We start from the raw sequence: 22,438 nt of genomic DNA, 5'->3' as shown, positions 1-22,438 counted from the left end.
GGTATTTTCTCAAGGATGACCAAGTACTGCACCCATGCAGGTGGAAGCCCATGGAAAAAGGTATCCAATATGAGAGAATTAGCTGTGCTGAAGGTAATCTGTAGGGATTCAAATAACAAACCGGCCCCTGTAGATCCAGATGAGGTTCATTGTACACAATCCACATGGGGGAAATTTGTACAGCATGTGCCATCATTGTATGCCAACTCATTGGCATTCATGTCAATGAAAGGAGAACAAACAGTGCTTCAGGCAACTATCTGATTCCAACAATATAAAGATCATCTTTTCCCCTCCCTAATTACCTGTGCCTTGGCTGTCCAAGACTGCAGACAGATTCAAAAAGTTAGAGCAAGTTAAAGAGGAGATGTCCCATGCCCTGCCAGTATGGGCCAGAGTTGCTGCTATAAGAAACAAGACTGCACTGGCAAAGGGTGAAGCTCCAGAACACTCTGAATACATTGATTACATCATCTTGTGAAGCAACAGAGCAGAAATTTTTGAGAAAGGGGAGGAGATAATCCAAATCATCTTGGAGGCCAGTTTTGCCATAAAGCAAAGTAAGATCAAAGGACCTGCCCAGGAAACTCAGATTCTAGGAATAAAATGGCAACATGGACATCATCAGATTGCCATGGATGTGGTCAACAAGACAGTAGCTACTTCCTCACCAACCAGCAAGAAGGAAGGTAAGGCTTTCCTAGCAGTGTGAGTTTTTGGAAGATGCATATTCCAGAATACAATCAAATCATAAGCTCTCTATCATATGACTCAAGAAGAATGATTTTAAGTGTGGTCCTGAACAACAAAAAGCTTTTGAACAAATGCAACTGAAGATTGTTCATGCAGTAGCCCTTGACCAGTCAGGACAGGACAAGATGTGAAAAATGGGCTCTACACTGCAGCCAGGGAGATTAGTTCTTCCTGTAATTTCTGGAAAACAGTACCTGGGGGAGACTCAACAATGATCCCTGAGGTTCAGGAATCTGGGACACAAAGGATCTGAGGCCTGTTACACCCATACTGAAAAAGGGCTATTGCCATTATAAATTATTATATTTTTAATATTATATATTATAAAGGTGTTCAAGCTTTTTCAGAAGTGACTGGCAGCAAAGCACAGCTCCTCCTGGCATCGTAACTGCCAGTGCTGGGCCAGATGTTCAAAGAGAAAATCCCTTCCACACATCATGCCACTGAAGTTATGTGGAATAAGTGGGTCATGCTGATCACACAGCAAGCCTGAACAGGAAACCCCAGTTGCCCAGGGATCTTGGAAGTCGTCACAAACTAGCCCAAGGGTGAAAATTTCATACTGACATCAGAGGAGGAAAAGGTGACACATCCTGAGGAGGCCCCACCTGAAATCAGCTACCTGAAAAAGTATTATGCTCTCTTTACTGATAGTTCCTATCATATTGTACAGACACATGGAAAATGGAAAGCTGCTCTACAGAGTCCTATGTGGTGAGTCACAGAAGGTACTGAGGGACAAGGTGGATCAAATCAGGTTGCAGAGCTGAATGCCATCCAGCTGGCTTTAAGAACTACTGAAGAAAAGAACTGGCCAACAATCTAGCTGTACACTGACTTATGGATGATAGCAAATGCTCTGTGGGTATGGCTAGAACTGCAGAAAAGGACCTCCAGATGACATCTTGAAGTAATGGATATTGAGTGTGGAAATGACACTTGTTTGTGTGTACATATACATATATATAAGTTGGAAGGTGTAGGATCTGGGCATGACATAAACGGTATAGAATATGGGGGGATAAGGTTTCAGTTCTGCCAGGCAGGGTTAATTTTTGCAACAGCCTGGAGGGGGCATGGCTAGGACCCAGAGGTTATTCTAGACCACCTCAGGTCATTGCCAGGGGCAGGGGTAAGGGAGTCTTTTCCAAGGAGAAGGGGTTTTTCTGTATTTTTCTATATTATGTATTGAATAAGCATGGGACCAGTTCAAAGCCAGAAGGAACAGCTGAGTGGCTCCAGTTCTGGGCCAGAGGGAGTGGTTGGAGTGGCATAGCTGTGGTTGGGTCAAGCTCCACAGTGGACATTTCTGCATGTGAATCACACTCTTTCACATACCTCTTGTTATTAACACTATTGTTCTTACTGCTCATTTTCTTATCTCACTGCTGTTTCCAGTAAGATTTTCTTACCTCATTCTGTGATCTTTAACTTTTGTGCCTCTCATTTTTCTCTCCAACCCAGCCCAGGGCAGGTGGAGGAGGAGGAAGAGGGGCAAGCAAGCAGCAATGTGGTTTGGAAAGTCTCAGTGGGAACCCTAAATTGCTAAGTAGCATTCCTAAACCATTACACTGATTTTAGTGACCAACCTACTTAGAAGAAGAAAAGCAAACCCATGGTTGAAGAGGGCTGAAAAAACCCACTCCAGATGAAATCAGATATGGTGAAATATTCTATTGTCCACCAGATGTTCAATAGCACATTTCCTCCACACAGCAAACACATTAGTTATACAGTTGAATTACAAATGCAAACAAGAAAGTCAATAAACACATACCAACAAAATTTTTCCATGAGAAACGATTTTCTGTCTGCTTCCATGACTGTGGCCAGGCCATCAGGACTGTGTTGTGCTTCATACCTCCTAGACCAGCTGACTGAATCAAATAGGATATTCCATCTCTGAAGTTTGGAGATACCACAATCTGACAAAATCCTTTAGTCTTTTCAACACCCATTAAGGCCTTAATATTCTGCAATATAAGGAAATGTAAATCGTCATCACTGATAATTAACACCAGAAGGACTAACAGCATTAAATAATAGCAAAACTTTATCAACCATGTATAACTAACATGAAGAAATCACTAATTCCAAGAGAGAACATGATTCTACGAAAACTAGGGCCCAAATTGCTACCTCCCCCAAAAGACACCACACACAGTTTTTTCATTATTTTAATTATTCAGCCTTGTTATTTCCAAAGAAGGATGAACAAGGTGTGAGTAAAAACACATAAATAAAGATAAATGAAGTAACATTGCTTCAGGTAAAGTCAAAACCAGTGACTGACAAAGCAACATATGGTTGGAATGATCAGTTCTTTCTTTTGGAATTGGAAGCATTTGAAAACATGATGCCAAATACTAAGAAGAAGAGGCTGCCAAAGTTCCTTAAATACCTTTGACATTAAGAGGCTGATTATTTATCAGCTCCCAACATAGAATAAGAGAGTTGCAGGAGAAAATTTGAAGCACTGTCCAAATAATGACAAGATAAACAGACCAGATTAAATTTCCCACACCCCTTGAATTTCAGAATGGCTCTCCTCCATTTAAACACTGACAAACATGAAGACACATAACCAGGTAATTTAAAACAAGCCTTCAAACTAGTATCAAGATTGACCAGGGAACATGAGCTTCAGCATTTATTATTTTCTGGTTAAATAACTTTAAACACCTCTCCCCCATCATCATAATCAGTTACTTGTGTGGGAGATAACATGTTTCAGAAGGAAGAACTAATACATAAAACACAAATATTTTGAATTTTACAAAAAACAAAATTTGTCAAAAATCATCAGGAACAGATTCAATCACGCAGTGCCAGGCTCAGTGTGGCTTCACATCAGAAACTCCATTTAACAGAGAAAAAAGAGTCTTCAGAGAATTTGCTAGCAAAGATAGCAAGTATGTCTGTACAAATAATATCTGTGAGGATTTATCAGTTTAAATAGATGGGTATTTTTTAAAGACAGAAGAAATCTTTATTTCCTACAGGTCTCCTAGAAACACTTTCTAGTTTAAATTTTCCACAACCAATGAGGCCTCCAGATGCCAAAACTTTCACAATTCATCTTCATTTCCTTTTAAAAGCAATAGTTCCCTGAATCTTAACACCAGGTCTCACTTTCTAGAGAACCCATGAACTAGGCCTCCCTTAAACACATTCATTTTCCATCTCACAAAAGCAGCTAAATTAGGCCACCTACAAATAACATTTTAAATTCTTGTGGGTAAACAGTTTCTATTTCAAGGTTTTTTTCTGTTGTATTTTATAGGCCTGATTTTGTATTTTTCATCTTGTTTTCCTACTCATACACGTTGAAAGCAACAGCTTAGTGACAACTACTTTCACAACATAGCACGGTTGGTTTCAACTTGTTTTCAAGTTAATTAGTCCCTTAGAACCTTTTCATGTGATATCAAATAGATGATCTAACTTTATACTTTGTTTTTTAAAAAACACTGTGGATTAGCCTGAATACCAAGAGGAAGAAAAAAGAAAACTGTGAGGAAATGGGCAGTTAGCTATGTTAGCTAGTCCATTTCAAGATTTTAAATGCTCATCTATTTAAGAGATACCTGAAAAAATCACAGTGGTTTTTACACAGCTTTGAAGACTACTTGGATCAAAATAGTAGACATATCAACTGGTACTCTTTTGAACAACACTGCAGAAATTAACCAGTTAATTAATTTGGAAATTACAATGGCAATTGTATCTTCCAAAAAAACCTACTTTTGGACATTTCAATAAAGCACAGGAAACATGATACTTTCTCCAAACATTTCCCCACTCTACAAAGATAGGAATAGGTGAGTTTGCATAGGCAAGTAAATAAAAGTACTATTATTAAAGAAATATTGAAACTAAATTCACCTATGTTTGTGAGCATAGTTGGAAGTAATTTTAAATTATATGACAGATTACTATTTTTCCTACCTATCCTACTTTCTCTGGAGAAATGGTATAAATAGAAAAATAAAATAAAGGATCTCAAGAAGGATCCTGGTCACAGTTTTCTGGCAAAGACGTATGTATTTCTAGATGGATGTAGAAAATCACATAATGAGGATTATATTATGCCAAAAATTTGCATTTGTTAGTTAAACATTAATTTTTTTGTTAAATATATGCTGTTTTCTTCATAAGGTAATTTGTTAAAACTTGGTGAGTTTTGTTTTTGTTTTGCTTTTTGTTGTTGGTTTGGAGTGTTTTTTTGTGTTGTTTGTTGTTTTTATTTGTTTGTTTTTGGGGGAGGGTGGGTTTTAAATTTCTTTTTAATGTAATTTAATTGTAAGAACAGGGCTCTCAAAGAAAAAGCTAGGAAGTATCAGTATTATCTAATCCTATTAGAAAATTTTATAAAACATTTTGTTACATACACCAATCAATTCTTTTTATATAATCCCTGATTGTGCTGAAAGCAAAAATATATGTTTTATTCAATATTTTACAACAGTCTATTGCCATTCAACATATGACTTATCCAGATCCAGGTTCAACGTTTAAACAGTAATGCAAATTTGCAAGATCTCTTTCACATACCTCTTCAGCTTTCTGAGCTTCTGTACATTTATCTAAGTAGATTCCCTGAAGCACAGAACCCACAATAGTCAGTCCTTTACCAGCCTTCAACTGAGAGGTAAAAGAAAGCAATCTAGGGTGTTTCACTAACTGCTTATTATCCAAGTTTAACAAGACCAAAAGTTGAGGTCTGCCAAACAAAGGGAAAAAAAAAAGTTTAGTGCACATACACACATTTAGTAGGAAGAACTAGACAGTTAAAATTAACAATTAATAAAATGCAGATTGATTGCTTAATTCAGTGGAAAACAGCCAACTCCTAAACAGGTAAGCCATAATTTGCAATAGCAAAATGGTTCAAGAACAGAACACATAAATCATCACAATATCATTTTGAAAAGATCCCTTAAAGACCAGTTTTACCTAGAAAATTATAAAATCACTCTTCCAATGTCATCTGGTGCAACCTGCCGCTTGAAATGACTACACACTGAATGCACATCACATTGTTTACTGCTTCATTCAGTTGGATTTGCAAAACCTCTAGAAACGGACCTCTAAGTCACCTCTTCAATGCTTAATTATTTTATCATGTTCTCTTATTCTCCTATCCTAATCTCCTGTAAGAAAGCCGACTCCATCTCCTTAATAACCTTCTTTTAGGTTTTGCATGTTTTTAAGTTAGTTGTAATAGCTTTTAGGCTCCTCTTCAGTCTCCTCCAAGATGAAGAAGCATAGATCTCCTCAGTCTCTTCCCAGAGGAGATGCTTAGGTGCTCCAGCCATCACCTGCAGTTGTATCTACTGAAGTTTACCATTCCTACATCACGGTACAAAAACATGGAAGAAATCTTCTAAATGTATTCTAATGAGTGCTAAACAAAAATAATTATTTCCCAATATATTTACTTCTCAATGTACCATCTATCCTCCTGCCAATACTGATCAGTATGCCATTGCCAAGACACACTGCTGATTACTATCTACAGGTTCTTTTTTACCAGAGCAGCTTCCCAGTCTTGTATCACTGCTCTGAATATGCCTGTACCAGGTACTGAACTTGCACTTATCCTTCTGGATTTTCATGATGTTCATAACGACCCATCCCTCTACCTGCATAGGTCCATACAAAAGGACAGTTAACCCCTTAATCATACCAAGAGTACCCGAAGTTCAGTTCCAACTGCACACTAGATAAGGGCACGCTCTATTTCCTTCAATCCATATGCAATCTACTTGTTTTTCCCAACATTTTATACTTCTCCTGTCATTGCTACAAATTCAAAAGACTGATGACAAGTTGGATCATACTTCCTACCTCAAAACTAGCACAGTTAAAGATGTAATGAGATGGTTCAGTTCTAGCAATTATATTGACACAGTAGAAAAATACCTCATTTGGAACTGAAGCAGTCAACATGTAATAGTGTTGGCTATTACAGTGGTGTCTCTGAGATGCCAAGTTCACCAGTCCCAGGAAAAATGGTAAAATAATGGCATTATACTGAAGGACAACAGAACACTGCATGTGCATGCATCCCATGATACTACCACTGAGCAGTGACTAGAATTAAAGTATCACATTACATTCATCAGAACTGAAAATGCGCAAATGTCCTTCGTTTTTAAATGTTAAGTGATTTTTTAGGTTGGCTTTGAGGACAATTAAATTTAGCAAGTAAAAAAATATATTGCAAAAATAGTAGTGGACATCTAACTCCATTATAGTAAAATGTGAGATTTTGTTTTAATGGCATCTAAGTAATTTAGAAAGTGCTACTATTGGATGAAGCTATATAAAAAAGAATACCACAAAAATTAATTTAAACAAATAAAGGGTCCTCTGTAGATCTGTACACTGTATTTGAGAGGGAACATATACAAAAGCAAACTCTTATGGAATTGCAGTGTTTCTTCTGTAGAGACATTGAGACTCAACGATAACTGTTTCTTTAAATCTGAAAAGTGTATATATAATCAAACATTACAATTCGTCTGCACTTTTGAAAAACATGTCAACCATGTCAGAAGTATGAGTTAGGTTGAACATATTTCCAGCAAAGTTGATTAGATGCTGACAAGTCACATTACATTTCAGTAAAGTAGTCGTACTGCAATGACATCATTGCTATGCCAAAGTTAAAACATTATTTTAAAGGTGAATTTTACATTATCTTTACTTCACTGCTTTACCAGCAGTATTCCAAATATATTTCCATATTTCAAGAATTAAGTGACCCCAAAAAACATAGGACTCTACCTCCAGTTCTTGGTGTGAGGAGGACCATCTTCAACACGAAGCAAAGCATAGCGAGCCGCATTCAGAGACAGTCCCCGGATTCCATCACCCCATTCTTTTTCCGCTCTTCAGGATACAAAAGAGATTCAATTAACAGGGTCTACTTATTTATGCAAATCAACTACTTTTCCTTTATGTGGGGGATAATGGATGATCACTCTTTTGTTGCATGAATGCATAAAAAACACCTTGTCTTGTAGACTTAAATCCAGACTGAAGACTAACCAAAGTGAGGCAGTTCAAGGCCCCTTCAAGGTAATTTTTTCCATATGTATAAATATTTACTATGGTCTGGTTTATTCACACTTCAGAAGCATTTTTGTAACGGTAAGAGCTACTTAAGTTGCTTTTTAGCACTAGAATTAATAAGCAAAGGATACTTCAAAGGAATTATTTTAAAGCAGCAAAACTAACAAGTGAAACTTGACTTCACATGGATTAGTATAACCTATCTTGCCCTTAACACCACCACTATAGCCTTCTCCACTCTCTTTCCTTCCCAGCTTCTCTCCCAGAAAGCCAAAAGCTCCATCCATTCTCCTGACCATTCTCAGTCTCCCTACATTTTCCAGTCCCTTTAATTCCAATACTAGAATATTGGTGACTGAAAGTGGTCAGGAGTGGATTCTACAATGGCAAGGGGTGGTCCATCTCCCTTACCCACCCTCCCTCCCTGATTTTCACTCATGAATTTTCTCTGAACTTTGCTACCTCTAGTAAAGCATCTCCTCCTACAAGGTAAATGTCCTGGTATGTGTCAACATTTGTAGAACTTATATATGAACTGGGAATTATGGATAATATTATGTTTGCACCTACACACACATATATATACACACATGCATGCAGAACTGTTACCATCTGATCTGACTTCCTTACTAAAATCAGAAAATTAATTTCCTTATGATTAGCCCAGTAAATGGAGATGTTATAATCCAGGAAAGCATCTAATAGGAAAATGGAGATATTAAAAGATGGAGAAACCACAGGGTGGAACAGTTTATACCAGCTGATCCACCTAAGAGGTGTGCTTAATCACTCATCAAAAGAAGTGGTCCAGCTTCAATTTCCTGCTCCAAGATCTTACTATTTTCTTTCAGCATAGGGTGTCTTTCCTTAGAAAAGGATAGCATGCACATTTACTGATCATAATTACCTGAAGTCTTTGTATATGTTGTTTAGTTGTTGTTTTGGGGTTTTTTTGTGTTGTTTGCTGGTTTTGTTTTTTGGAGGTTTTTTATGAACACAGCATGCTCTTTAAGACTCATAGTTGATTAGAATGTCCTACAGGTATGACCATCTCTTGACAAACGCATACAGTGCAAAGTATGTTGCAATTTAGAGATTAATTCTAGAGAGTAAGCAAGTCCACACACAGAAAACTAGAGTTTGAACTTCTGCACAAAGTAATATTATTTTATACTTCTGTAATAGCTGCCGCTTGATATTGAGAGGTAATATTCCTGAAGTATCAAAAGTTTACATCATCATCTCTGTTCCCACAGGAGTTTCCCAGACTTAGTGGTTCTTATTCCTGTCACTCCTCAGTGTTGAAAAGTTTGTAACAGAGCTTCCAGAGAAATTCAAATCTGAAAACTTATAACCCTTAACAGAGATCAGATCTTACCTTGTTTCAAAGAATACTCTGAACTTTATTACTTCAGTTGCATCTATTTTACACAAAAGAGCTTTTTGCTGAATAGTAAAGATATTAAATATAGAATAAATAAGATATATGGTCTTACCCTCTATATTCTATGTATTTGTATATACATCCTGCGATTAGCATGGCAATCAAAGCATAGTACCAAGAGCAAATGAACATCAAGGCAAGACATAAACTCATCCCCAGGAATGAAAGAGTCCTAAAAGAAACCATTTTTTTCCATTTTTTTAAATAGGCATGCAAATGTTCTACAAAGTTAATTTCTTATTTAAGTTAACTTCCAAAAAGGCCTTTATCCTTCAAAGGCTATTTTTTAGCTACTATAAAATAAAAACTACATTGCCCCAATTTAGCTTATACGAAAAGATTGCATTCAGAACCTTTGTGTGACATGAATAATGCATCTAAATGAGATAAAGCAATAGATTTACTACATTTGTCAGTGTTGAAACTTCAGTATCTCCAAGTAAGGTCAGTTTCAAAACACATTATCACCTATTACTGTTGATTTGAATTTAGGCTAAAAAAAATCAAACAGTAATAAACAACTTTGTTACTCCCAGCAAAAATAGCTGATTAGTTTAAATTCAAATTGACTCATCAGTTCTAATCTCTACATCTGTTGTGGTCTGTCTCTTGGCCAATAACACAAGTCAATAGAATACAGAAAAACATCTTCTAAAGGTTACAAATCAAGAAGACTTGATTTTCAGACTGTAAGCTGAAAAAATTACAAAAGCATTTCCAAACTTAAGTCTATATGCCTTCTTTGCCTACACTTACGAAAAATAGATGTAAATCATCTCAAAATGGACAGTTCTGTGTAAACTTTTAGTTATATACAACCTCCCAAATTCATTTTCACCTGATTTCCAAATTAGAGCTAACTTTGACTATATTGACAAGGTAACATATTGACATTGACAATATAACATATTAACACTGAGTTAAATTTTAAACTAAGGAAATGCTTTCTACCAGTTCTGAGGACATCAGTCTTGTAGTTTGTGTAAAAGAACAACAGCCACTCTTTTACGCCTGAATTATTCTCAGACTCTACTTTCACTCAAAAAATAAAATGCCATCCCAATTCCAGTTGAACATTAAAACATCTGCTTTGGCTAAAAGTAGTCACACAGTGAGTCAGCTGCCTCACTAATGTCTCTGAGAAAAAATGAAAAGGAATTATTGCCAAATGTATGTATTTGGAGGGCTAGATGTAGAATTAGTATGTAACTACTGAGCAGATTCAACAAGTTTTTCAAAGCCAAAACTGCAACATTTCATTTTCACTCAACTCTTTAAAAGGAAAATCATAAGTAACTCTTACACCAGCTTATCTACTAAATGCTCTAGCATTTAAGGTTATTTCAGCAGCAAAATTTCTCAATAGAATTATTTTAATTAAATTATGTACTTTTAAGATACAGTTAAAAAAACCAAGAAGTTTCCCAATATTAGTTTGAGATGTTTAAACTCTTAACCCATTAAAAAAGACTAAACAGAAAGAACACACTTTCACCTTTTGTATTATTGATCTTTACTCACTTTTTAAACTTCAGTTATCAAATGCAATGTCCAAAGCATATTTTAAAACCAGTCATCACATCATCAATGAGCCAACTGATGCATATCGAATGAGATTTTTGTTCTGCAGAAGTTTTGAGTTTGTGTATTTTTTGCATAACCAAAATGAAAATCATCCTAGACTTCCTGGACACTTTTACCAGTTCTAATTATATATACAAGGCAGATTTTATAGTTTTTCATTCTCATTTTCACACTGAAGATCTCTGGGTTTCTAAGCAGAATAAAATGTCATCCTCTAACCCCTTTCCAAATCATCTGTATTAGCCACATGTTTTCATGATCACTGTAATTACTACGGCGCTATGCTAAACACATGAAAACAAATGATGCTCTTATTGAGTGCATGAATCATAACTCATTTAAGTCAGAAAAGAGATTTTATTGTTGCAATAAAATCAACAACTTAGGGCTCTATAGTTAGTTTTAGAAATATTTAGAAATATTCCCTACCAGTGGTAATACTTGAAACGTGGTCTCCAGTTGGGAGTTCGCAAAAGCGTCTGAACTGCACAAGCCAGATTTACAAACATATAGCACATAAGGAAAAACCTGTTAAGAAAGGAAGAGCAATTTCTAATGAGAAATGTACTAGTCAGATGTGCATTAAAACGTAAACACAATCCAAAAAAGGGAAGGAAGGTGTCCACCCTCCTGTTACACCATGTTCACAGCGGTCAAGAGAATACAAAACCTACATTATGACTACTTATAGAATATTAGGCCTCAAAATATAGTACTCCCATAATATAGACCCTCAAACACATATTTTGGAGACAAATGTGGCAAATAACTGACAATCATGGCATATCATTTTTGGCTGAGACAGCATTAATTTTTATCTCTTTCTATAGTAGCTCAGATGGTATCATATTCTGGACCAAGTCAATAAAATAAAATTCTATTCATATTCTAAAATACTGGATTTTGTCTGTCTCTGTTAGAGGCACTTGACCTACATTAGCAGTACTTGTTATTTTAAAATACAAGTTTTTTAAAAGTTGAACGTATTTTTATTAGCATTCCAGATCTCTCTCAGTGAAAAACATTTTTGTGCCTAGAAATTAGTTCAGGCAAAACATTTTGTTGTTTCATATTATTTCCAGGATCAAATATGAATATAATTTGCTAGAAAACAAAGTCTAACACATATTATTTCAAAAAGAAAAATAATTACTAGTTAATTTTAAAAGACAATACTATTTAACTTAAGAAGACAAAACACCACACTCATACTTACATTGAAAGAATCGGTGCTACACTGTCCAAAGAGGCTATCAAAATTCCTATTTCACAAATACCAGCAGTGAGGAGCAGTGCCCAAGTTGGTTCTCCATTTGCTTTTCCATGACCAAATATCTAGTTCAATTCAAGTTTACAGTAAGATTAGGGAAAGCTGTTCATTATACAGTAATAAACAGTGGTGCAAATCACTTACTAATCAAACTAACTTACTCAGTTCTAACTGGAACTAAAAGTAGTTACTATTAAGAAAGGAAAATGATGCAATCTATACTACAAAAAGCCAAAACTAAAATTGCAAACCACACATTTCCAATATGAAATACGCTTACCTAAAGTAAGCAATGACTACATAACATTAAAGTCCTATGGCAGCTGCTGTTGAAATGTGCTTAAGAAAATTAAAAACTATATGCCTGAGATTCATGCCTAGTAAAAAGCTAATATAGTTTAGGCCAGTACTTTTTATAACACAGAAATTAGGTGTCAGTTCAGTACTTATCAACATAATATTGTCCCTTAAAGAGAACTTAGATAAGACTATGATCCTGCACAGAGCCCTAACAAAAGTCATTTTGCACGTGGTAATTTCCTTTGTGGAGAATTCTATCAAGCTATACTGGTGACAGATGGCAAAATGCTTTACCTGAGGTGGTATTTATTTTCCCCCATATTCCCCCATTCAATTACAGAAATTAAGTTGTCATTCATTCTCCATGCTGTTGTCTTCTTTTAGCTTCCTGTCCTCCATCAATTTTCCTACCATTATATTAAAATTCCTTTTCTTTCTATTCACGTTTCAAGTCTTTTGGGTTTTTTTTTTCCTTAAATACATCACACTCTTGCTTCTATAATAATTTCCTTGCATTTCCTTGACTGTCCATGCAGTAACTATATCACTCCAAAACAGCAAGTGCATCCTCAAGTGTCAAACCCCTCTTTTAAACATCCTGCTTCTCTTCAATGCCCTTTCTCTCACTTCCCAAACCACAAATCTTTCCTTTTGATTCTTCATTCCTTTAAAGTCTAACTCTGAAGACATCATAACATCATCCTTTCTCTACCAAATTTTTTCTGCTTCAGTCAGAAGCAAGTTTTTCTTGTCTATATTTCTCTATACTACCCAAAATATAGAACTTACTACATTACAACCCCTTTCCACTGACAAGTCGAACCCCACCACTACTCAGTCCCTCCATAAATACTTAGTGTATTTATTTCCTGTTACAGATACAGATTGTCTTGCAAGTCTTGAGGTAAGCTTTCAAACTCCAAACTTCACCATAGAGATCACAGCTTTGCTCTCCAGACACTATTATCTTTTGGAGTTTTTTTGAGAAGCAGCCCAGCAATAATTCTCTCATCCCCTTCTCTTTGCCAACTCCCTTACTTTGAGAAAAATCTGATTTATTTCTTCTTAAAACATGCACACAGATGTTGGAACAAATCTTCATGTTTGGAGTCATGGGGATAGAATTCTATTGCTACATCTTTGCTGACTTCATTTACCTTACGAGAATGATTAAAAATTAGAATTTCATCTCCATAATATGAGAAGTTTTATGCAGTTTTATAGTGAGATTAAATAACTCTGTTCATAAATACAAGCAGTAAACACAGCCTAGAGTCTACAAGTTCAGTTTTTAGTTGCTTCTTAGTTAATTTATTTCCATTTATAGAATACTAAATTCTCAGTTTGGAACCACTAACTTTCATGTGTAAAAGCAAATATAATTAAATTGCACTGCACAAAAATATTGGAGCTCAAACTTTGTCCTACAATAATAGAGTGATCTATTATTCTACACAAATAGAACTGAGCTCCCAAATATTTTCTTCGCATTTTACAGGAACAGCAGAAATAATGTGTCTTTTTCTTTTTCTTTTTTTTTTTTTTTGTCAAAATAGTAGCTGCATTGGAAGTACTGTAACAAGAACATAGAAAAAAATCTCACTTGAATAAACGGTACAATGCCGTCCCTTGCAATGGCCTGCAGCAGCCGGGGTGCCCCAGTGAGACTCTGGAGACCAGCACCACATGTTGAAAAGAACGAACCAATCACAATGACCCATGGGGAAGGCCAGGCCAGTGTACCAACCACCAGATTTCCATTAACTGCTTCTCCAAACCTTAGGAAAGAAGAGGGGAAACAAAAATAATTAAAACAAGAAGAATCAGTAGGCATTAAAATAACTTTTGCTATAGCTTCAACACCCACATTTCAATCTTTCTGGACACCACCACTTCTTAACAATAAACACTACGTTAGAGTGTGCACCATAAGATTTCCCAACCAAGCAATCTCTCTTTATTGTGCTGTTTTAATCAGGAAATTACATGGTTGAAAGCCAATATGACTCCTGATGTACTACTGAGATTTTAAAACAAAAAATAATGGAAATCATAGGTCTGATGGTGCACTGCAGTCTTATAAACTCCCCTTGTCATGTAACTCTCAAATTTTTTAATTTGTTCCTCAAAAGCCTATTACTTCTCCTAAAGTAATATCCTCTTACCCCTATCCATCAGCTCTGCAAATACTAATTATGATTTTCTTCATCAAGAACATTTTATTAGGCAGGTTCAACTTCACACATTTATCTTAGATTCTGCTTCTACTTCTTGAAGGCATACAGTCTAATGACCTAAGTAGTTTTTGCAGCCATCTCAGTTTAAGAGACAAGCTTTCCCTCCAGTTTTAAACTAAGCAAAATAAATATATACCACATAGATATTTCACAGAAGAGCCATTAGTAAGTCCTATTGATATATCCTATGATTATATATACTCCATGTAATATTAGAAGTTGAATATAACTTACTTATCTCTTAATATGACACCTTCTATACAGGCACCAAACAACACTATACAGGAGAGATCTGTTACTGAGACTGAAGGAAGATTACTCTCTAAGAAATCACATTGGGGAAACCCCACCATTTTTCACCTAGGTATGAAATGAAAATGCCCATGACAATGAAGTATGTGTGTGCATTTCCTGGTTGCTTTTCTGTTTGATTTTTTTAGTTCTTCCCTGCTACAATTTTTTTTAGTTTATGTTCTTTATGACTGTATTTGATTCACAGTGATTTGTGAAGTATTGGAAGTAGTCAGCTCATATATCATGCAACAGAACAGGTATTTTCTCATACAAATAGGCAAGTACTTGTGTACTCTAGGTTGTAAAGGACCAGCAACTTCTATTGCTGGTTGCTGGTTTAAGATCTGGTTACATTGAGTATGACAACAATCACCTAATGCTAGAAACCTTTGGATCACTTGACTAAAAACATCAATTATATCTTGGAATTTGAAGCACTAGTAGAATACATATATTTGTTAATAAAATTTGACATATTTTAATAACATTAAATACTGATATTTTAGACAAATACAAAATATTTCTTTTCAGTAAGATTTCATTCATTTTCTACTCAGGGAACTCTAATGACTTTCCATTGAAAAACCTGTGAAATACCTACAAAAATCTACAGAATGCAGACTAGAAAAAAAGGCAGAATATAAAGGATACAAATAAAAGATGTAGTTGAAATAGCCAAAATTGTTCCAGTAGGAATAGATTTCTGAGCATCCCTTAGATCTCCAGATCTGTTTGAACCTGCCATAATACCTTAAAAAGAGACAAAATTTATGTCATAAAAACAATGAATAATAACTCCATTAGAATATCCATGATAATAACTAATATAATAAGAACATCTAATTTTAAGCCAAATTTAACTCAAAGATTACCAATGGAGCAGGCTACAGAAGTATATTATAATCCTGCACAAATCCTCGATTTATATCTTCATTTTATTCAGAAACCTGTGTTTCTACTACCCACTTGAATAAGCAAATCCTATAAAGGTCAGTAAGAAGACAGATTTAAAAAAAAAAACTTTCAAACATTACCTCAGAATCATTCTTGAAATAAAGAACTACATGAATAGTGATTTTGCTACTGAGGATGAATGATATAAATTAATAGTGACTTAGCAATTTTAGCCAGTGTGACCTAATACACTAACTTTCTACTAAACAGACCATCACAACAAGCAGATGTAAGCAAGCAAATCAATAAACTAACAAATAAAAGCTTAGAAGCAAGAAAGAAAGGAGCAGGCAAGAAAAAGTATGGTTAGAAAAATCACATGTATGCATGCATGTGAATCTTAGAAAATAATTATTTTGTAGCACATACTGTGACAGAAGGGAAATAACCCATACAATAATTCTGCCATCTCTCCTAGAATTGACCTGACCACTGGAAGCAAAAACATGGAAGCTAATGTCAAGATTTTCCAGTGCAAAAACACTGTCAGACTTCATGGAATGAAACATTAACCATGGGTTCAGATATGATGGAATGTTGGTAAGAGTCTGAAGTAAAGAAATGAGAGCAGTGGGGTTCTAACAGTGAATACAAAGGGATGCCTCCACTTCATAACTAGCAAACAGTGCTGAGACTCCATATTGGAGTTCTATTCTGCTACTTGATATTACAATTACTTCAGCTGGGACTTCTGAAGATAAAACATGTCTGCTTTTTTCAGTCAAGCATGAGCTGAGCAAAATTAAATGCAACTACTCTAAGCTTGACAAAAAAGTCTACACAGTTAATATGGCAAAATAATATTTGACATGTAAACAAATCTCAGGCAGTTAACCAGGCAGCTTGGACACCTGAAGAATCATTTTAATATTAAACTGTTCTCTCATGCCTTTGAAGATTAATGCATTATAAAGGTATGCACCTTATTTTGCATAAGCATTTAGTAACACATGAGAGTTTTGCTTTCTTTGCAGACAAGAAATTGCCCTTAAACAGATTTTTTGTTTAAGTTCTATAACTTCCAAAAGTCATCCAGCCATGACCTATGCCTCCCTAGCACCAGAAGGTTGTAGGTGCATCTACTCAGACACAGAACTAGCAACAGCATGAGTCACCTATAAGATTGGTGAAAATCAAAAATTTTCACATGGAAGGCTTTTTTTCAGATGTAAGTACACATCCACATGCAAGAAAAATAGTTGTGTTTACCTGTCACAGATGGGAAATAAATCCCTACAAGCATTGTGAAGTAGGTCATGATGTCTGTAAAAACATAAGGAAGTCCACTCATTTTTGACTCTTCTGATACAGCAACTGATGGCTGATCTTTTTTCTCAACAATTGATCCTTTTTCTGAATAGACACTCCAGAGATTATCTACAAGGTGGGGGAAAAAGCAGAAGTCAGTGTCATCTCTCTGTTTCAGGATATCAACTAGTGAGAATGCTATAATCCTGGGAATCAGATGCCTTTTTCTTACACAAAAATCATGTCATTTCCCAGTATGATTAATACAAATTGTAACTGGTGGGCATTCCAGTCCATGCCAGTAAAAATGTGAAACGTGTCCTTCAAAATTTTCTCTTCCTTTAAAGGAAAGTTGTGTAATAGAATTAAATTCTAACGTATTTGTAGAATGTACAGGCACACAGATATACCATTGTGAAAAAATAAGGAAACTTATCTCCAGGTTCAGAGAATCTTAGTATACAGTAATGTTTCCTGGTCTCGTATTTTGAGGAGCAGTATGAAAAATAAATATTACTTAACAGTAATTTGAGTTCTTTGAGACCTGCTGTACAGAACAATCCTGGATAGCAGTTCAGGATTCAGCTGTTAACGGCAAACTATTACCACATCTTTAGCCAAAAACAGGGTAACCAGACTCCAGACCACCACTGATAAGCAAAAAAACCCCAGCAGAATATGGCTTAAATTCCCCAGCAAACTAAGTATGTTTGTTTGAAGACTGATAGGTCAAAGAGCCAGTAACTTTTGAGAGCTTACATTTGTGGAAAACACTGGTTGTGTACCTTGATAAGATTGTGAGAACAGACCACACTGATTCTTATTTGAAAATGAAACAAGTTGTCCTATCATATGTGAGAAAACAAAGTAGATACTCTCCTGGCCTGTCAAGAAGGCAAAGGATTTTATAGGAAGGAAATAAACAATTCCCATGGACTGCCAGAATGATCAAATAGCCAATTTTTAGACATCCTGAACAACTTCAGGGAATTTAAGTACAGTATTCTAAGCCTTTATAAAACCAAAAGTAACCTTGAGCACAATAGAAGATGGACTTTAAACTATAAGTGGCCAAAGATAGGGTACTCATACACAGATTTTTAACAAAAATCTTACAGTCGGTAAACATACGTGGAAGTGTGCATGAAAAACAGAAGAGAAAGTAGAGCAAAGATTAAAAGTATTATTTACTAAGAAATACTATGTGTATTACTACAATCAGATGAAGAGGAGTAACAGACTGATCTAGAGATAAAACTGAAGCCATAGGAAGAGTTAATGAAACAAGAGAATTTTAAATTTCAGGAATTTTAGCAGAGATTTTATGAGTGATATAAAATAAGACTGTATCTCCGAATTAGCATCTATCTACCCACTGTGAAACATAGGAAGAAAACCCAAAAATCAGTTTGAATTACCAATCAAAACCACTTAAACTCTTAATAAGCAGCTTGTGCCCTTTATTCAGCATGACAAAGGAGTGATAATGACCTGAGTACTGCAATGCATACAACTTAATGTAAAACTCTGCATGCCAGCACAAATAGGTAAAATCAGCTTAGATATTTTCTTAAATAGAAATCACATTCCCATTTCGTAACATGTCACACAGAGCTTTCCCCTACTCATTTTCCCAAAAGTGATAATCCAAGTGGACTTAAAAGCTAGGATGAGAGAAAAAGAATGACTTTTCAGAAAAGTACAGACATTTGGCCCTTCTAGGACCACTCCTTAATTGTTAAGGTTCCTCTAACAGCTAACATTTAGGATACCTACACAAGAACTGGTACAATGTATCAGACTAACACAGTACCAACGTCAGAACAATGTTGATTTAAGCTACTTGCAGAACTGTATCATATTTGTTCAGGTTATAGACATATTTAGCCGCTTGCAAAATGACTTATGACTGTTAAGACAACATTCACAGAAGGCATATAAGAGATGAATACTTACTGTATATCAGTGCCCAATAAATGGTGTGAGGAGTTAGCACACTTCCTGAGACACCCAGTCATGGCATCTGAATATTCCCAGTCACAGCCCAAGAAAATTTAATGTGCAGAGCCTGCAGCTCCAAAGTCTTCACACAACGCAGAACATACATCAAGTGGAAGAAAACTCTCCTTGAGAAATCTCTGCCACGAGAGCTCAAGCTTACACTAGGTATCATAATGTGTGCTCACACTCAGCAAGTAAGACACCTAGTTTTAGCATTAGGAGTAACTAGAATAGTGAAATGCATTGCTACAGAGTAGTTCTTGTTCACAGAAATGTTCATCAGTGAACAGAAGGAGAGCGCATATTTTCAAAAGCAGGAAAAGCCATTTCAGCCTGAGATCTCCAAGAACACTGAAAGACCTGAGGTTGACGTGAAATAGTATTGATACCCAAGGAGAATGGAAGGCCATCTCTATCACTGAAAAGTGTTTCAGGGAGACACAGAAACTAAAGACTCATGAATAGCATCTGTACATGAACAGTCAATAGCAACAATAGCAGTTTATACAGGCAACAAACATGGGAGTCATCTTTGAGTTCTGAAAAACTCAGTAGTTATTCAGAGTTTTTCTGGAGTTTTGAAAAACTGGGGAAGCCTCAACTCAGCTTTTGTAAAAGAAAATTGTCAAAAGTATTCAAATTCCTTGAGGGAAACATAAATTAAGGCAATCAGGTTGGATCAGTCCATCTGTATTTCCCATGTTTTTAAAATATTCCACACCCAAGGAATCTACAGCAGACATTGGATAAGAGGAAATCTCCTCACGTGGATAAAAAAACATGAGCTCAAAGACAGAAAACAACAGGTAAAAGTAGATGGAAATACAGCTTTGTAATGCAGAAGAGCCACCAGTAAGCCTCTACAAGAATGACCACCAGGATGTAACCAGTGCTATCCAGTACACGCGAACAGCCCAAAAATAGGAGCTATCACCAAGGTGAGAGCCTGCTGGTAATTCTCAGTTAATTCAAATTTTTAGAAAGAAAAACAACTGCAATGAACTTAAAAAAAAAAACAAAAAACTTCTCAAATTCAGTAAGTAAACATAATGGAATTGATGAAATTCACTATAGGTAAGCAAAGAGCAGTGAATACTGGAAAGCATGCTGCTCACACTGAGCATTCAGCAGACTCCTGGTCTTTAATGATCTTTGTGTTATGTGAGAATAAATTAGAAAAATACACTTTTATACAGGATTGCTTGTTCAATGAAACATTAAACTGATTGGAACAAAAGTACATCTTTACAAAAGAAAAAAAAAAATACTCAGTACTCAGCCTGAAACCTCCAAAAAGTAAAAGAACAACTTAAATCTTACAGGGTAGGAAAAAACTGTAACATACAGCTGACTTGTGAGCTGGGGCAGGAAATGCAAAATTATTCATGAAAAACTGTAGATATGCATATGGCAAATTATAAAATTCAGAGAACAAACTCTAAGTTACATTTCTCATAACAAGCAAATAATTTAATTTTTCATTGAGAAAATTATTTTTTTAAAAAACCACAAATTTAGATTCAGAGAAGCCTATGATTCATTTAGTATCTTTTAATATATTTGTACACTTTATATGTGATATTTTAAACTGGAGTACTATGGCAGCAGTGATTGTCTAGTGTCCCTATGTAGCATATTTATATAAATCAAATATTATTTTAAGGGAATGCAAAGGAGAGGTATCAGAGTATCCATTTCATTCCCATAAACATTATTTGTGTGTGTGCAACACAAATTATTACGCATTTAAGACAAATCCTATGACTCAATGCAATTTGAATTCTAAACTGCCACAACCACATAGATCTGTAAAGAGAAGAAAATCTATACACTTTGCAGATTTCTTTTCTTGAATTCAGTCACTAACTTGTACACATTGAACAATCCACATAACTTCATTCTCATTGCACCACCTGTTAACTGGAAACAAGTTCTCCCTCAGGAGAGTTTGAAAATGTATTCATGAATGGCTTATCAAAATGTGTGTTTGGCATACATATTTAAAAAAAGCTGCAATAAGTACTTCATTACCTTTTTGACTGAACAATGGCTTTTGAAAGAGAACCTATAAAACTCCAATTACCCTCATATTAAAGCACTTGATACTAAGATTCTAAAACCAGATGAAAATTTCATAGGAAGAAGCTCAAGGTACCAATCTTTCACACAGGTTAGGGATAAAGATACAATGACAGACTAGGCCACTATATTACTGACCAGCCATTTGCCATATTAATAATGTCCAAAAACTTTTAAATCACTGTGCTTTCCAACTTACCTGTTAGAACTCCACTCATTATTCCTGGAATTCCTTGGATTTCTGTTACATTATTCAGACTAAAGTAGTCATCACATGTAGCATTAAGCAAAGAACTATCACAGAACAGGCGCCACAAAGGTGTAGTCTTTGTTTCATTATTGATTTCAGTAAATTTGGCACAGACCTCAAAGTTGCGTTTTGACAATGTACGGTTTCCGAGGAGACAGATACTATAAACAAGAAAAATAAATCAGTGTTCCTTCAATACAAGCCTTTTCTTGTCCATTAGACTTCTTCAGAAACTTGTTATTTATACTATCTATCTTAAGGCCTATACTACATCTACTAAAACAGTATATAGTTTCTACATCTAAAGCTATCATCAATAGCTTTTAAAATATGGATCAAATGTTTCTACTTTATGGTATTGGCAGCTATTTTGCCTCGTGAATTCCTCCTTAGAAAGTACAATCAATTTAAGCAGGTAGACTACTATGTAACAGTGATCATGATGCATTCAGTCCTACAAGAAGGAAGTAAAATTAAGTAATACTTTATAAACTTAATTAAAAGATGAGGCTGAGAAAGAAAACATGGAAGTAAAATTATGCAAGTAAATCATGCCCTTCCTCTTCTAGAAACTAAAAACTTTAGACTATCCTCAAAAATATTACAATCCACAAGGAGAATGACCATCACATACATAAGCCAGGAATAAGTAAACTGCAAAATTTAACAACAGTGATGGAAATACAAAGTAAAGAATCATGTATTGGGAAGCAAATTACTTCTTTCAGGAATGAAAGAAAATTAGTAGAGTCCAAACAGTTGTCAAAATCAAATTCCTACCAGCACAGAGTATTAAGGATTTAAGTATTTTTCTTTGCTAAACTATACAAAAGATGTTTAGGATTCCAGGCTTGCTTAAAAATGGAATTATATATATCCATGAACACAAAAGAAGGAACATCAAAGAAAACATGCAGGTTAGGCACATACACCAGTGCAGCTTC

At 35.3% G+C, this 22,438-nt stretch overlaps 1 protein-coding gene across 3 annotated transcripts in view; it reads right to left on the bottom strand.

The window, feature by feature from the left end:
- Positions 1-22,438, bottom strand: part of LOC107200522 (solute carrier family 12 member 7-like) — a 62,281-nt gene that overhangs the window by 15,100 nt on the left and 24,743 nt on the right. For all 3 annotated transcript variants that reach the window (XR_004495885.1, XM_015619155.3, XM_015619156.2), the window contains exons 8-18: positions 21,444-21,655; positions 17,126-17,293; positions 15,614-15,712; positions 14,903-14,960; positions 14,035-14,209; positions 12,078-12,196; positions 11,291-11,389; positions 9,330-9,449; positions 7,546-7,650; positions 5,308-5,476; positions 2,531-2,726 (exon numbers count right to left, since the gene is read on the bottom strand). Coding sequence is in view for 2 of the 3 variants with exons in the window: in XM_015619155.3 (XP_015474641.1) it covers positions 2,531-2,726; positions 5,308-5,476; positions 7,546-7,650; positions 9,330-9,449; positions 11,291-11,389; positions 12,078-12,196; positions 14,035-14,209; positions 14,903-14,960; positions 15,614-15,712; positions 17,126-17,293; positions 21,444-21,655 (1,520 nt within the window). In the remaining variant the exon portion in view is untranslated. The remainder of the gene's footprint in view (positions 1-2,530; positions 2,727-5,307; positions 5,477-7,545; positions 7,651-9,329; positions 9,450-11,290; positions 11,390-12,077; positions 12,197-14,034; positions 14,210-14,902; positions 14,961-15,613; positions 15,713-17,125; positions 17,294-21,443; positions 21,656-22,438) is intronic.

This window comes from Parus major, chromosome 2 (genome assembly GCF_001522545.3).
Source record: "Parus major isolate Abel chromosome 2, Parus_major1.1, whole genome shotgun sequence".
Classification (NCBI taxonomy): domain Eukaryota; kingdom Metazoa; phylum Chordata; class Aves; order Passeriformes; family Paridae; genus Parus; species Parus major.
Note: the sequence above shows the minus strand (reverse complement) of the source record. Positions and strands in the feature narration are given on the sequence as shown.